The 15,524-nt window shown below is 56.4% G+C and overlaps 1 protein-coding gene across 1 annotated transcript in view; it reads left to right on the top strand.

Annotated features, from left to right (window-relative positions):
- RPS6KA2 (ribosomal protein S6 kinase A2) overlaps positions 1 to 15,524 on the top strand; it is a 307,190-nt gene that overhangs the window by 238,693 nt on the left and 52,973 nt on the right. Inside the window, exons 4-6 of the mRNA XM_029943268.1 lie at positions 489 to 570; positions 14,037 to 14,117; positions 15,403 to 15,482. Coding sequence (XP_029799128.1) covers positions 489 to 570; positions 14,037 to 14,117; positions 15,403 to 15,482 — 243 coding nt within the window. The remainder of the gene's footprint in view (positions 1 to 488; positions 571 to 14,036; positions 14,118 to 15,402; positions 15,483 to 15,524) is intronic.

The raw sequence follows: 15,524 nt of genomic DNA, 5'->3' as shown, positions 1-15,524 counted from the left end.
GAGAGAGAGAGAGAGAGAGAGAGAGAGAGAGAGAGAGGGGACCAGTGGGGGAGGGGCAGAGAGAGGGAAGCACAAAATCCAAAGCAGCTCCGGGCTGTCAGCACAGAGCCTGATGCGGGGCTCGAACTCACAACCGTGAGATCATGACCTGAGCTGAAGTCGGATGCTCAACCGACTGAGCCCCCCAGGCGCCCTGTGAATATTGTTTGGTTTTCTAAACAACTGGTCTTTTTATTTTCCTGATAGAAAGTGTTCAGGAGAAAGTTAGTGATACTGAAAACAAATGCTTCTTCCTGCAAACATGTAACGCTGTTCACCCACAGTTACAGTCAGTGAGATGAAATCCATCCAGCTTCCATGTTGGATTTCCCGAGAGCGTATTTACTTGACTGGACTTTTCCCTCAGCCCCGCATAGAGCCCCGAGTCGGCTCAGAGGAGGACGCAAGTGCCAGTCTTACCAACCGCGGTGTCGTGTGCTCTCTTCCAGGTGTTCCTGGTGAGGAAGGCCCAGGGCTCTGACGCAGGACAGCTGTACGCCATGAAGGTCCTCAAGAAAGCCACCCTGAAAGGTAGGACTCCCCGTGCGGCCGTGGTTTGTACCCGGCTCTCTGCATGAATACGTCCTGGTCGGCAGCCCGTCTCCGAAGCCGTCTCTAAAGGACCGTGTCAGACACGTCTCCCCCGACGGATGACAAACAGTATGAATATCTCCCTGCAAATTTCCACGATTCCAGGCAGAAAGCCATATTGCGTAAATACCGTTCTCCCCCGCACAGTCTGCCGTCCATGAAGAACACCGAGGAGGGAAGGAGAGGCAGGCTGTGCCCCGGAGGCTTCCCTCACGCCCGACTGCTCGGTTCCCAGCAAAGCGCCGTTCGTGGCCGGGTGACGTCCCAGGGGCCAGCGGCAGGAATCAGGCTGACCCCCGATGACAGAGCTCTGTCCCCCCACCCCCAGGGACGTGTGAGCACCAGACACGGGGCAGAATGAAGCTGCCCCCAAGGTCCCCGTTGCTGGCTCCCAGTCTCCTAGCCCTGGGCTGGTGAGGGAGGGGCCTGTCCCCTAGACAGGGAGGCGTCCAGGCACCCACCCCAGGCCCTGGGCGGGTGTGGCACTGAGTTATGGGTCACGTACCCTCATCACACCCTGGGGAGAGCCACCAACGACAGGCGTGAGGAGGCAGGCTTGGTGGAAACAAGGTGGCCCCCATCCCCGCGGAGGGGTTGCTGGGCCCGTGTGAATAATTCTGTGGGCTGGGCTGCTCATCGGGTGAGGACCAGACGGGGCGCAGCCGGGAAACCGTCAAGGTGGGGGGCTGTCTCGCAGGGAGGGGGGACATATCTGTCAAGGGCGGGGAGCTCACAGGCCTTTGGACTCCCTGAGACTCACAGATGCTAAGCAGGTCTTGAATCTTCAGTCTTATGATAAGGTCCTCAGGGAGTCCATTCTGCGTGGTTCTCTGCATACGTCACTTCCTGCTGCCTGGTGCACCAGACCGGATAGCCAATGATACAGGGCAGGAAACGCGTAACCCAGATAGAGAGAGACGTGCACGCCTTAGGTGTTCGCGGAGACCAGGTGTCCTTCCAAAGGAGGTCGCTCAAGGACAGAGGGCTAAGTGCGACTCACGTCCCAAAGGAGGGGCGGGGATCACTGCGCAGCAGGTGACAGGCCCCAGGGGACCCGGTCGTCCCAGGGCAGTGGCAGCCGCTCTGGCCAGGCTGGAGCCTGTCTCGGAATCCGCTGTGCGTGCCTGGGAGGGGACGCTGGTAAACACAGACTCCCAGGCCGCCCCCGCCCCCGACCCCGAATCGAGCACAGCCTGGAGTCTGACTTCCCAGATGGGCGCCTCAGGAGTCCGTACTCGGCGCTGTGGTCGCGGCGTTCTGCCTCACTGCACATGCGCGTGTTTCATTCAGCAGTTTTAGTAACCTCGAAATTTAGGCTGTGTGCTTAATACTGAATGTTTTTTCTGTTAGCTATAATCGTATTTCTAAAACTGTCAATGGAACCTGGCCAAATAGTCCAAGATTCTCATAATAACGTAATTTTAAAGGATGGTTCTCTAAAAGACATATAGTGAGCGAAGACGAAATGCAGGAAAATGTAGGGAAACAGAGCTCAATTTGGCTTCTTCCCCCAACTTTTAATGAAGAAATCTCTTTACTTAACAGTAGCTCCATAGAAATAGAAAAGTAAATTAGACATTTGTTAGTTCAGGGTCACCTAAAAAACGATGTCTACAGAATTAGGAGCGCCTCTGTCACCTGCCCAGAGGATTAGACGCAGAGTCACCTGTGACCCGACCGCCCCACTGCGTGTGTAAACACAGCGCCTGCGTGTGAGTGTTCCCAGCGCATTGGCCACTTCACGAGGGCCAGCAGCATTTGGGGAAAAGCCCAAAGTGCCCATCAAGGAATGTATACACCAGTGTGATGCATCCACAGGACAGAAATTTATTCGGCAACAGCAAAGCCCGAGCCCTGCCCCAGTGCGGATGGCGCTGGGGACGTTCCGCCAAGTGCAAGGAGCCAGGATTGTGGGTAGCTGCCGTTTTCTTCTCTATAGTCTATATTTATAGTTTTCAACAAAAATGAAACGTGTATGACTTTTATCATGTAAAGTTATTTGTAAAATATTCCAGAACGACATGGTTGACCTCATAAAATCATTTTTACATGGTGAGAACAAGCCGCATCAGCATAAAAGAGTAGAAAAATTTCCCATGTCATTTGCTCCTTTAAAACCTGCCCGTTTAAAAAATTTTTTAACGTTTATTTTTGAGAGAGAGAGAGAGAGAGCGAGCGCGCGCGCATGAGTGGGGGAGGGGAAGAGAGAGAGGGAGACACAGAATCTGAAGCAGGTTCCAGGCTCCGAGCTGTCAGCACAGAGCCCAACTCGGGGCTCAAACCCACAAACCGTGAGATCATGACCTGAGTCGAAGTCAGCTGCTCAACCAGCAGAGCCACCCAGGCGCCCCAAAACCTGCCTTTCCCGCCCAACATTATCTGATATCCTTTACTGATTCAGCGTTCCATAATCGTCCATCACTACAGAGTAAGTTTTTTTTTTCCAGAAATGCAATTGGGGTTTATTTTCTCAAGACAAAATGAAAAGACTAAAAAGCAGGGTTTCAGGCGAGGTGGTCTGGGCCCCATCCCGGGAAGGGGGAGCTCGCGCGGGAAGGAGGCCGGGCTCTCCGTGCACGGCTGGCCTCAGCCTCCCGCCTCTCACTCACGGCAGAGGATGTCCATTTGCTCGCGCTGCGACCCCCCTGCGCCCGTCAGCCCCAGTTCGCCAGATCTCTGCGGCGCCGTGCTGGCGCCAGTGTGCAGGCTGGTCAGCCCTCCTGCAGAAGTGGCCCAGGGGCGCGCATGCGCTGTCACAGCGAGGCTCCCCTCGCTCGCCTCCGACGCCTGCAGCGGTGCAGACGGCCCCCAGAGGGAGAGATGCGGGGGCGTGAGCAGTGACCCATCGGGAGAAGGGAGCGTGGGAAGGGGGCGGAGGGCGTGCAGAAATCATGTAAAACTTCAGATCGTTTCTCCAGAGCGGGGATGACTGTCACGCGTGCGCCGGAGAGACCTGTCGTGGGTCGGATTCCAAATCACCTGACGTGAGGACAGTCGTCTCCGGCAGCGCTGGTTCATCTTTAAATAATCCAGGCGTTGTCAGGCGCCTGCACCCCCTTCCGTGACGAGGGGGCGCATCACGTGTAGGGAAACGGCAGCTGTTCCGCAGCTGGGGGGTGCAGCTGGCAGCCCCCTGTCCCCCCACCTTCCCAGCACACCCCCCGCCTCAGGAGAACGGGGTGCAGGGCGCAGGACGGGGGTGCCGCTGGCCTCCTGGTTGCTTGAGGACCCTTTGCCAATGTTGGGCTTCTTTTGTAACTCTGTATTCGTGGTTATTCATTGAGTTGTTCCTGTAACAATTTTATAGAACGTCTTCCACACAGCATGAAGCCAAAGGCTGATGCCTGGGAATTGGGCTCAGATGGCTGTAAACATAGTCCCAAGCCTGAGACCAGGGATGCGGACAGCCGGGCCCTGTCCCCTCACGGAGCGGGTCTGCGCACAGGGACTGTCACCATGTGAGCGACGGTGCTTCCCCAGCTTGGCTGCGGCTGGAATTGCCTGCAGGACTTTCACAAGCGGCTGCTGCCAGGTGCCGCCCCGAGGTTCCCAGTTGGGGGGTCAGCCTGGGTGTGAACACGAGGATGCGTCAGCCCCGGGTGAGAGGACCCCAGCACAGCAGTGGTGGGGAGCACGGACCGGGCCCCGGGGCTCGTCCTGCTCAGCCCGGCGGCCGTGTTGCCGTGGGCACCCCTCCCGGCCTCCTACCTGAAACGGGGCGACGTCAGTAAGAGCACCAAACCCGGCTCCGCGCCGGCCGGGCTCAGCCCTTTCCTCCGGGGGACCGGAGATGAGAGGATGTCCGTCCAGTGGAGGGTGGTCTCCCTGGGGTGGGGGTGAGGAGGAAGTGGACACTGACTGCTGTCTGCTGAGACAGGATTCCGCCTTCCAGCCGCCGCCACGTTCATTGCCAGGAGGGCCAAGTCCCCAAGGAGGGGCCCAGACACCGCAGCCGGGCCCCTGTGTGGTGCCCCATCCTCCACGACGCAGAGGCGCTGCTCGGGTGAAAGGGGTCCCTGCAGTGACGGGTTCGGGACAGGCCTCCCCCATGTTCTCACCGTCGTCCCTGCAAGTCAGCTTTCTAAGCCCTAAGGTGGTACATTCTCTGCTTTGAAGGAAAGAAGTCCTTATTCTGTCCCATTGAGTCTAAGGGGAGAAAACATATCATTCTGGCAAAATCTCCCTGTTCGGCAAGTTCTGGAAGTCCGGGCAGTCGTGGTTCTTGCACACGCGTGTGTCGGCGGTGGTGGCTGGGTGCCGGTGGCCGCCGGCCTGGAGGACGGGGGACGTGGGCCTGGCCACCTTCTGAGCTGGTCGGACGGCCGGGTGGGCCCATTTCTGCTCCTCCTCTGCCCTTTCTTGAAGAAGCAGAGCCCTGATGACATCACTCGGAACCCCAGCGGGGGCGCAGGAGCGCGGCGGGTGCGGGAGCCAGGGTGGGACCGCCCAGGTTCCACTCGTGCTGGTGACAGAGTCTGAGCCAGTGCCCGCCTGACGCAGCCCCGGGGCCTTGGACCTCAGAGTGCGCTCCTGAGCACCTCTGTGTCTGTTCCCTTACACTGGGTGCACTTCATTCAGAAACGCTGACTCGGCGGGGCACCTGGGTGGTTCAGTCGCTGGAAGTCTGACTCTTAATTTCGTCTGGGGTCCCTATCTCTTGGTTCGTGAGTTCAAGCCCCGCTTTGGGCTCTATGCTGACAGTGTGGATCCTGTTTAGCATTCTCTCTCTCTCTCTCTCTCTCTCTCTCTCTCTCTCTGACTCTCCCCTCTTCATGCTCTCTCTCTCTCAAAATAAACATTAAACACTGGAAAAAGAATTGGGACACCTAGGTGGCCCAGTCAGTCGAGTGTCCAGCATCAGTTCAGGTCATGATCTCATGGTTCATAAGTTCGAGCCCCACATCAGGCTCACTGCTGTCTGCAGAGGGCCTGCTTTGGATCCTCTGTCCCTCCTGCACTCGCATTCTCTCTAAAATAAATAAAATTTAAAAAAAAAAAAGAAAAACATTGACATGCTCAGAAACCGGGCTTCAGTCAATGCCTTAGTTTGAACAGATCTTATTTACAGGCAAATTCATTAATGTCATTTGGTTCTCATGTGGATGACTGCAAATTCGGGCGGGGGGGATAAAGCAAATCGCAAGCACGTGTCCCACGAGCCCCCACCGGTATCCTTACCCTCTTCGTACCCATGAGGACGTGGGCACAGAGCAGTGAGGCCGTCTCCCCGCCCACGACTTGGAGTCAGAAGCCTGTGCTCACCGCCTGCTAACGGGCACTGGGGGCCTGGCCCACTAGCTGTCCTGCAGTCAGTCACTCTTCAGCACAGGGTCTGGGACAAAAAGGAAAAGGAGGAACACTTGTCCTTACGCCTCCCTGACTGTCTTTCTCAGGCCTCCTGGAGGCGCCTTGGACCTCAGGAAAAGGTCACCCATGGACAACAGGCTCCCGGCTCGTCATCTACAGACAAGCACCCTGAGGGGTCCCTCATCTGTTTGTCTCACCACGACTGCGTCTCTGCGTTGTAGATATGTAGAAAGTAGGAAATAGATCCCTGTCCCCTCTCATCATCTTGAATGCCTACATGGTGTAATGTGGGAGAAGGCTGAAGTTTCATCCACGGAAAGATTCTCTGGTCAAGAAATTAGTTAAGTAACCCTGTCACTCTCTCTTTAAATAATCCAGTATAATAAAAGGTTAGAATCCAGAATCTATAAAGAACTTACAAATTCAACACCCAAAAAACAAAGAATCCAGTGAGGAAATGGGCAGAAGACATGAACAGACACTTCTCTAAAGAGGACATCCAGATGGATAACAGTCATGGGAGAAGATGCCCAACATCGCTCATCATCAGAGAAATACAGATCAAACCACATGGAGATAGCGCCCCACGCCAGTCAGAGTGGCTAAAATTAACTCAGGAAACCGTTGGTGAGAATGCAAACAGGTGTGACCACTCTGGAAAACAGTGTGGAGGTTCCTCAAAAAATTAATAATAGAACTACCATATAACCCAACAATAGCACTGTTAGGGATCTACCCGAGGGATACAGAAATGCTGATGCATAGGAGCACATGTGCCCCAATGTTCATAGCGGCACTTTCTACAATAGCCAAATCATGGAAAGAGCCTAAATGTCCATCACCTGATGAATGGATCAAGAAGATGTGATTTATATATACAATGGAGTATTACACGGCAATGAAAAAGAATGAAATCTGGCCATTTGTAGCAAAGTGGATGGACCTTGAGGGTGTCATGCTAAGTGAAATAAGTCAGGCAGAGAAAGACAGATATCATACGTCTTCACTCATATGTGGAATTTGAGAAACTGAACAGAAGACCCTGGGGGAGGGGAAGGAAAAAAAAAACAATAGTTTGAAACAGAGAGGAAGACAAACCACAAGAGACTTAAATTCAGAGAACAAACTGAGGGTTGATGGGAGCGGGGGGAGGGGAAATGGCTGACGGGCACTGAGGAGGGCACCTGTTGGGACGAGCACTGGGTGTTGTATGTAAGCGGTGAATCACAGGAATCTGCCCCGGAAACCAAGAGCTGTATACACCGTATGTTAGCCAACTTGACAATAGAGTATATATTTTTTTAAATAATGAATAAATAAATAAATAATCCATATAGAGAGACAGACAAGCCCTGGGGAGTTAGGCCGAGTATCGTAGTCCTTGTGGTTCCATCTCTATTATTTGTGGTTTTTTTCCTTTCTTTTTTCTCTGGACCAAAGAATGGCACAAAAGTCTTGCCACGTTTACCAACACGGCATCTCATGGGAGGTCACTTTTTTCCGTGAATTTGACCTTCGAAGGCTAAAGGGTCTTGTGTGGGGATGGAGATTTTGCTGCATCCGGGAGCCTGCTCGGGACCCTAGTTCGGACCCAGGGGGCTTCTGTGGGCCGTGGCTGCGGCGCTGGGCCCCACCGGAGCCCCTGCCCCCCCGGCACGTGGACTCAAGTCCAAAGTGGGCATTCCCGCCCGGCGCTCTCAGACTACACTGGCCGTTTCTAGAGAGTTCTGGGGACTCGTAGGAGGGCGAGGACCCTGGAGGTCAGGGAGCCTCGCGGCTCAAAACCTCCCTACTCCGTGACTCCACGCCGTTAGGCTAGCCAGCAGAGACTAGCCAGCAGAGACGGGCCCTGCGTTTTGCTTCCTCACTCAAAGGACTGGGGGTCTTGAGAGTTTCTGTTGCTCCTGAGAGGAGCGTTGGCCGACGTTTGTCTCCTAACACCAGAACAGGCCAGGTGGCTGAGTGGACAGAGTAGCAGGTTGGAGTGTGCTAACCTTTAAGTCCCTCCGGGCCGCAGAGTGGGTCCATCTGAAGTTGTCTAAAGGAGTGAGGGGCAGGCGCGTCCGGAAGGCGTCGGCCTGAGCCCTCCCCCAGCACACACACGGGAAGTGGCTCCGGCTTCGCGTTGTGTCCGAGTCCACCAGGGCGACCCCACCGCGTGCCTCCTCCCTGCTTTTCCTGGGGAGGGAATCCTGCTCTTCTCCGTAGGGCGAATCAAGGGGCACCGCGACTTTAATGTCTGTGTTGGGGCCGCCAGGGGCCGTGACGCCTGCAGGACACATGAAGGTCACAGCCGGCACTGGGGGAGCAAGGCCAGTCGGGAAGCCACATCACCCTGCCCCTCCTGGCTACGGGGCAGCCACAAATACGGGGTCGGTGCGAAACACACACACAAATCCGAATTTGTCCCCAACCGTCTGTGGCTTATTAATGGATCTCAGAATAGCTTAGAACATTGTTTCTTTTTACACTTGTTGCAGCCCCCTCGATCCAGTCTCACCTGTCCGACGGCAGAGAATACATGTCCCGGGGAGATAGTGTGGCGTCTTCCGCATCTGTCCCCCGTCCTGTGACTTGGTGACCGTGGGCTCTGCTCGGCAGGGTTCACAGACCCGGAGACCGTCCAGCCGCTTGGGCCCCCGGCTCCTGCGTTGTCTCTCGGCCAACTGGCCCTGCTCTGTCCGCATCTTGTCATCTTGGCCACGCGGGTCCCCAGAAACAGTCGGTGACACAGTCTCAGCACCACGAAAGCCGTGCCCTGAGTGAACACAGACGCCCCTGTGTCCCGCCACCGGGGCAGGACCCGTCCACACCCGCGGGCCACGCTCACAGCACACGTTTGTGGACATGGCCCCCGCTGACGTGAGCGCCCTCACGGCCGCTTGGGGCACGGGGTCTCGAGGCCCCAGCCTCTCTCTCTGCCTCACGTAACCTCTCCGTGTCGGGTCGGCCTTTGATCTCTCGGCTGGTTTATGGACGGTTGTGACTCAGTCTGTCCCTCTTTCCGACGCTGTTTGTCCATTGCTTGCGTCACACAGAATCCCGCCCAACAGCGGTGGTCGGTCCTCCTTGTCCTCACTTCCGTGGACTGATGGTTTTTAATGTTTGTTTATTTTTGAGAGAGAGAGAGAGAGAGAGACAGACCATGAGCAGGGGTGGAGCAGAGAGAGGGAGTCACAGAATCTGAAGCAGCTCCAGGCTCCGAGCTGTCAGCACAGAGGCCGACGCGGGGCTCGAACCCACAAACTGTGAGATCATGACCTGAGCCGAAGTCAGACACTTAACCAACTGAGCCACCCAGGCGCCCCTGGATTGATTTTTTTAAAAACACTTTTTAATAGAGCTGGGATTTATTTTTGTGTGAAAGGCAGGGAGGAAATATGTATGTTTATTTCTGCTGTAACTTAACAGTTCCTTGGAAATTTGCATGTAAGATCTTTTCCCGAGGTTTTCAGCAGCACTGCCTTCACTGCAAACAGCGGACACGGTGACAGCCATGTCACTCCCGGCTACCGGACTCTCAGATGCTCTTGACCGAACTTTGCAGGGAGCTGGCTAGGTGGGTGTGAGGACATGGTGTCCCGTTTCCTTGGCTGCTCTGCTTCTCCAAACCTCGTCCCAGGGTAGGGGGGTGGGACAGTGGATGGAATGGGAACTTTTCCGAGAAGAGGCCACACCTTGGGGGACGAAGGCTGCGCTCCCACAGCCCTTCTCAGGCGGGCCTGCTCTGCGGAGATGACGGACCCCTCCCCACTCCCCAGGAGGCCGGCCAAGGACATCGATGGCCTCCTCCCTGTGAGGAGGCAGCCGGGCCTGGGCCACGGTGGTGCACTTGGGTCCACACAGCAGGTTGCTTAGGAAGGCTTCTGACCGCACCAGAAGGGACAGTCCTGGGGCCCCAGTGTCGCTCACATGACGTGCTTGCAGCTGATGCTGGGCCTGTATTGAGTGCCTGGGTCCCTCCCAGCACTGTCCCTCCCACTCCCCGGATCCCGCCGGCCCTTGGGGCTCCCTCGCTGCCGTCTCCGCCGGTGGCTCCAGACTCCAACCTGCTGGGGCAGAGATGGCTCTGCACAGAGAAGACCAACAGACTGGACGGGCACTGGAGAGGAGCACAGAGCTCGGTGGGAGCACTGTGCCCTAGTACTCAGGTGTCCAGTTTCCCAGGAGCAGGGAGGATCGGTCCCATCCCGGGGCACATTCGCCCCCCCATGAGGAACCCGGGCTCTGCCGTCAGCACCTGCACCAGACGTCCACGTACGGCCCGCTTTCTGTTTATACAGAAAAGAGAAACTGCACTGACCAAAGCGTAGGTCACCACACACTAACTCCCAAATGACAAACAGGAAAAATAAGACTAAATGCGGGAACACAGCTTCCTGGAGAGGTTTGCACGCAATGCTGCCACCAAGGAGCCAAAGGGCATCTCTGAACTCGAGACTCCCGGCTCCAGAGACCAAACCAGAGCGAGCGATGGAAATCCGTGTGAGACACACCTGCCCAGCGACCAGGTCGGCTCCCAGCACCGAGCTCTGCCTGGGCCACCAGGGGGACAGCCTCCACTCACAGTTCTGGCTCACGGCTCGTGTGTCCTCCCGAGGGTCTGTGCTGTCCGCTGGCTGGGATGTCACCCTGCACCCAGACGGATGCGCCGGGAAGGGCAGGGTGTGGACCGCCCTGCCCGGAGCATGGCTTTTCTTCCCAATGAGTCTCATCTGCTCTCCCGTAAACACGGGGCTGGGTGATGCACCCCCCAGGGTCTCCTAAGCAGTGAGGCCCTACTCCACTGGTGCAGCCAGAAGAGGACCGGCTGTGCGGCACTGGGGCGCGGACCATGACAGCCAGACCTTCCCCCTCCACCACCTGGCCCTCTGGTGCTGGGGGCTGCAGGGGCACGGAAAAGACTGGGCTGGGAGCTGGGGGCTGCAGTGGCACAGAGAAGGCCGGGCTGAGGTCCACAGGGGCACAGCTGGGGGCCGGGGGCTGCAGGGGCACGGAGAAGACTGGGCTGGGAGCTGGGGGCTGCAGTGGCGCAGAGAAGGCCGGGCTGAGGTCCACAGGGGCACAGCTGGGGGCCGGGGGCTGCAGGGGCGTGGAGAAGGCCCAGTGGCGCCTGCCCATGGCCCGTCTGTGACCCACAGCCCTCTGGGACACGGGCAGCCACTGCAGTCAGCGGAGCCTGGCAATGGCACGGGAACAGACGAGCTGTGGGAGCGGTGGGAGCAGTGGGACAGAGGAGGAAGAGCAGAGAAGGCCCCGGGGCTCCGCAGTAAAGCCTGCCCTGCATACGGGCACAGGAATCCACGTGCCACGTCCTCGTCCCCATGACGACCCCGTGAGGCAGGTTCCATTACCGTCCACGGTGTCCCAGAGCAGCCCCCCCGCCCCACCCCCGACAAAGCCAGGACGCGTCCTGGGGGCCGCAGCTCCCCAGTGGGCAGGCGAGGAGCGCCAGGTCCGGCCCCAAGGCCAAGGTGAACTCCAGAGACGCCAGTGCCTGGAGCAGCGGAGCCGGCGTCAGAGCAGAAGGCTGTCCTGTGACCTGCAGCCACCGGGGCTTCCAGCCTCTTTCGTTCTGATAAATCAATGTGACGTCGCACTGATCATTTTACCCATTTGCCAGTGGCATGAAGTCCGTTCACAGGGGGCCCCCGGGGGGCTCGGGTCATGCGCTGTTTGTGGGTTCGAGCCCCGGGTCGGGCTCTGTGCGGACAGCCGGGAGCCTAGAGCTGCTTCGGATTCTGTGTCCCCCCCCCCCCCCCCCCGCTGTCTCTCCCCCCTGCACGTGTGCGCTCTCTCTTTGTGTCTCTGTCTCTCTTTATCTCTCTCAAAAGTAAGTAAACATTGAAAAAAACCCACTCACGGCCTTCTACATCCATCACGACTGTCCGTACCGGACTTTGTCGTCATCCGGAACCGCAGCTCCGTCCCCGTCCCCCGCCCCCTCCCCGGCTCCCACCTGGCTCCATTCTGTCTCCGGGATTTTGACTGCTGTAGGGACCTTGTATAAATAGAATCATACAGTATTTGTTCTTTGGGGTCTGGCTTGTTTCACTCAGAATAACATTTTCAGGCTTCGTCCCTGCTAATGCACGTGTCAGAACTTTATTACTTTTTCCATCTGTCCCTCTGTGGGCAGACTCGTGGGTGTCCACCTTTCGGCCATGGTGAGTCGTGCTGCTGTGGACGTGGGTGTGCAGGCGTGAGTTCCTGTCTTCAGTTCTCTGGGACGCAGCCCGAGGAGAGGCGTTGCTGGGTCACCCGCAGGTCTGCGTTTAACTCTTGGAGGCACGGACACTTTGTTTCCACCTTCGCTCCACCCACCTCCTTGCTCAAGCCTTCTCACCGGTGCTTTCCTTGTTGTTTACTAACGGCCATCCTTGGGGAAGCGCTTCTTAAATAAAACTTTTAAAGTAGGCATCACAAGGCCAAATTATGCTCGGATTAAATGCCCCGTCGGTAATGCAATACCCGTATTCGTCACGCCTAGGAATATCTGGGGACGTTTTCTCCCTCCGCTCACATAGGGGGTGGTGCGCGGTCGTCACGTGGGCGGTGCGCGGTCGTCACGTGGGCGGTGCGCGGTCGTCACGTGGGCGGTGCGTGGTCGTCACGTGGGCAGTGCGCGGTCGCTGCCCTCGGTGCCTCACTTTGCTCACGGGAACCTTGGGGCTGTTCCTATTCTCGGTGGTGATCTCTCTGGCTTGATTATTTTTGCCTCCAAACGAAATCCATCTGTATTCCCAGATGGCTACATTTTGGACAATGTCAGCACCAAAAAAGAGTAATACTGAAATTGGTTAAAACGCAGTAATTGTTTTAAGAATCCCTACGCGTAATTATCCTCCAGGCCAGAGAGAAGCGCTCTTCCTCTTGGTTTCCGGTTCCGTCAGGAGTGAGCAGACCGCCGGTTTGTACCCCGAACGGAGGCTGCAGGACTCACATACACGTGCCGGCGCTCCCGGATGGAGTCGTGAGGCCGCGGGTCACCCCCTGCCAGGTGTCACCGTGCAGCTCGCTCACTACGTAGGAAGGGACGTGTGGGGCTTTGCAGTGACACGCGGGTGACTTGCCACCTCAGTCATATCGTGGAGCATCACCTAGCGAATTGCGCAGCGCACACACCTCACCTGCTGTGATCGGAGGCACCCGGCACCACCCAGCAGAGAGGTCTCCCCACAACGTTCAGCCTCAGTCTGACGAAGCCTCCCGACCTCACCTCCGTTTACAAGAAATAAAGGAGTTAGAACCACCTGTTAAGCAACGATCAGACACACCCAGAAAGTGAGAGGGTCCACGAGAAACCGGCCTGGCCTCACCGCAATGTCCACCAAACACGAGGGGGAAACGTGGGGCCGTTCTGTTCTAGAAGCAAATCGAGTGAGAAATTAGAACAACCGAATGTAAGGAGTGAACCTTGACTGGATCCCAGATTGGAAAACCCAACGGCTGTATGGTGACATGGCGGAGGGTGTTGCATGTGGATTGGATGTTAGGTGACATGTGACATGATTGCTAGTTTTCTTAGAGGTCACGGCCATGTCAGGGGTAATGTAAGAGACTGTCCTCCCTCCTAGGGGATGCTGCATGCAAATGCACCTGGGGGTCAAGTGTCATGGGGTCGGTGATTTATTGTTCAAGTTTTGTGTAACGTGTGAAGAGAGAGAGAAGAAAAGCAAATGTGCCAGAATGCAGACAGTTGTTGGCGGTGGGTGGATGATTTAAATTTTTTTTTTACATTTATTTATTTTTTAGAGAGAGAGTGCAAGTGGGGGAGGGGCAGAGAGAGAGGCAGACACAGAATCCAAAGCAGCTCCGGGCTCTGAGCTGTCAACACAGAGCCCGATGTGAGACTCGAACTCACGCACTGTGGGATCGTGACCTGAGCCGAAGTCAGACGCTCAACGGACAAGCCCCCAGGTGCCCCTGTAGGTGGACGATTTAAGGGTGACCATGATCCTACTATTCTGACTTCTGCATATGCCTGAAAATTGCTGTAACAAAACACTGGGGACATTATTTGTAGCTAACGTTTTATGGAGCGTGCTCTCTAGAACCCCATTCTTGTCTCTTGAAGGCCTCTGTTCTCTGTTTTGCAGTTCGAGACCGGGTCCGATCGAAGATGGAGAGAGACATCCTGGCGGAAGTGAGCCACCCTTTCATCGTAAAACTTCATTACGGTAAATAGAGTAAAGCGTCACCTACTTTTGAGAGGCCCTGATGCCACTTGCCCCAAATCCAGGGAAGATGAACCGCCGCGCCCCCGTCCCAGGGCCCGGGCTGTGCGGCGCGGGGCTGCCTTCTCCCTGGGGCCCCGTGATCTCCTCCGTGCGCTCCTCTCTGAGGGAGGGTGCCCCGTTCTAACTGGAGATGAACGTGAGGGGCTCCTGTTTGTTACTAAATTATCATCGCGTAAAGCCCTTTGCTTTTGCAAAAAATAAATAAATAAATAAATAAATTATCATCGCTGGTAATAGTGGAAAAGAAAAAAGTCTTTTGCCTAGACCAAGGAGAATCTGTGATATATTTTTGAGTTGTTTTAGAATAAAACGCCTTATGACCCAATAATTGCTTTCACCAGAACAGCATCGCCTCCCATCTTTTAAGTGAATGCTAGGTTTCAAGCACCTTAAAGATAGGAGCTCATGGAACCCTCAAAACTTCCTTTCAAGGGAAGTTACGGTTCCCATTTTCTGGAAGGGAGACACCAATCACACAATTTTGACTTTTGTGGCCACACCAAGTCCTCTTAGTCTGTCTTTTGTCTCCTCGGGGAAGTGGTGAGTGAAATCTTCAAATTAAAAGTAATGAATGGAAGGCTGACCTCGGAGACCTCCTGGACGGTGTTAATGTTTACGCCCTAATGTGAATCAAGTACGGGAGAAAAAGAAAACACGGAAAACCCCTGCCTTGTTGGTGGCAGTGGCGCTGGGTGTGGGCGGTTGTCCTTGACATTTACATGAATTGGAAGGAAGCAAAGACACAGACATAAGCCAAGGCCAGAGGGAGGGAGGACAGAGACCTCCTGCTCCTTCTGGTAACTGCCCGCGTCACCGACGTCTGGGGAAGGAGGGAGCAGGTGACCGAGTCCCGTGACCTGCAGATGTGCAGGATGCGGCCCAGGGAGGGAGGGGGCCGCGCACGGCTGGGCTGCTGTCACCCACTCCACCAAAGCCCCGACGGCAGGGTTGGCGCCGGCACTGACCGCGGGGCTGTGAGAGCAGGCGCGGCCGAGGACGCCGGCCCCATGCTCCGTGCACTCTGCCATCGAAGAGCAGGGAGGGAGTGAAGGGGAGGGCGGAAGCCACGGAGGCCACCCTCCAGGCGCTTCACACACAGACTCATTCCCACCGCCCTCTTCCTGGACTCTGCCCCCCCCCCCGCCCGGCCCCAGCCCTAGCCCTGCTTCTGGAAGGCTCTGGCGCATTCGGTGTGCCAGGATGCCAACCCTCCCTCCCTCCACAGCCTTTCAGACGGAAGGAAAGCTCTACTTGATACTGGACTTCCTGCGAGGAGGGGACCTCTTCAGCCGGCTCTCCAAAGAGGTGCGCTCGCCGGGGGTGGGGCGTGCTGTGCGTGTGACTGTG

This window comes from Suricata suricatta, chromosome 7, assembly GCF_006229205.1.
Source record: "Suricata suricatta isolate VVHF042 chromosome 7, meerkat_22Aug2017_6uvM2_HiC, whole genome shotgun sequence".
NCBI classification, from domain to species: domain Eukaryota; kingdom Metazoa; phylum Chordata; class Mammalia; order Carnivora; family Herpestidae; genus Suricata; species Suricata suricatta.
Note: the sequence above shows the minus strand (reverse complement) of the source record. Positions and strands in the feature narration are given on the sequence as shown.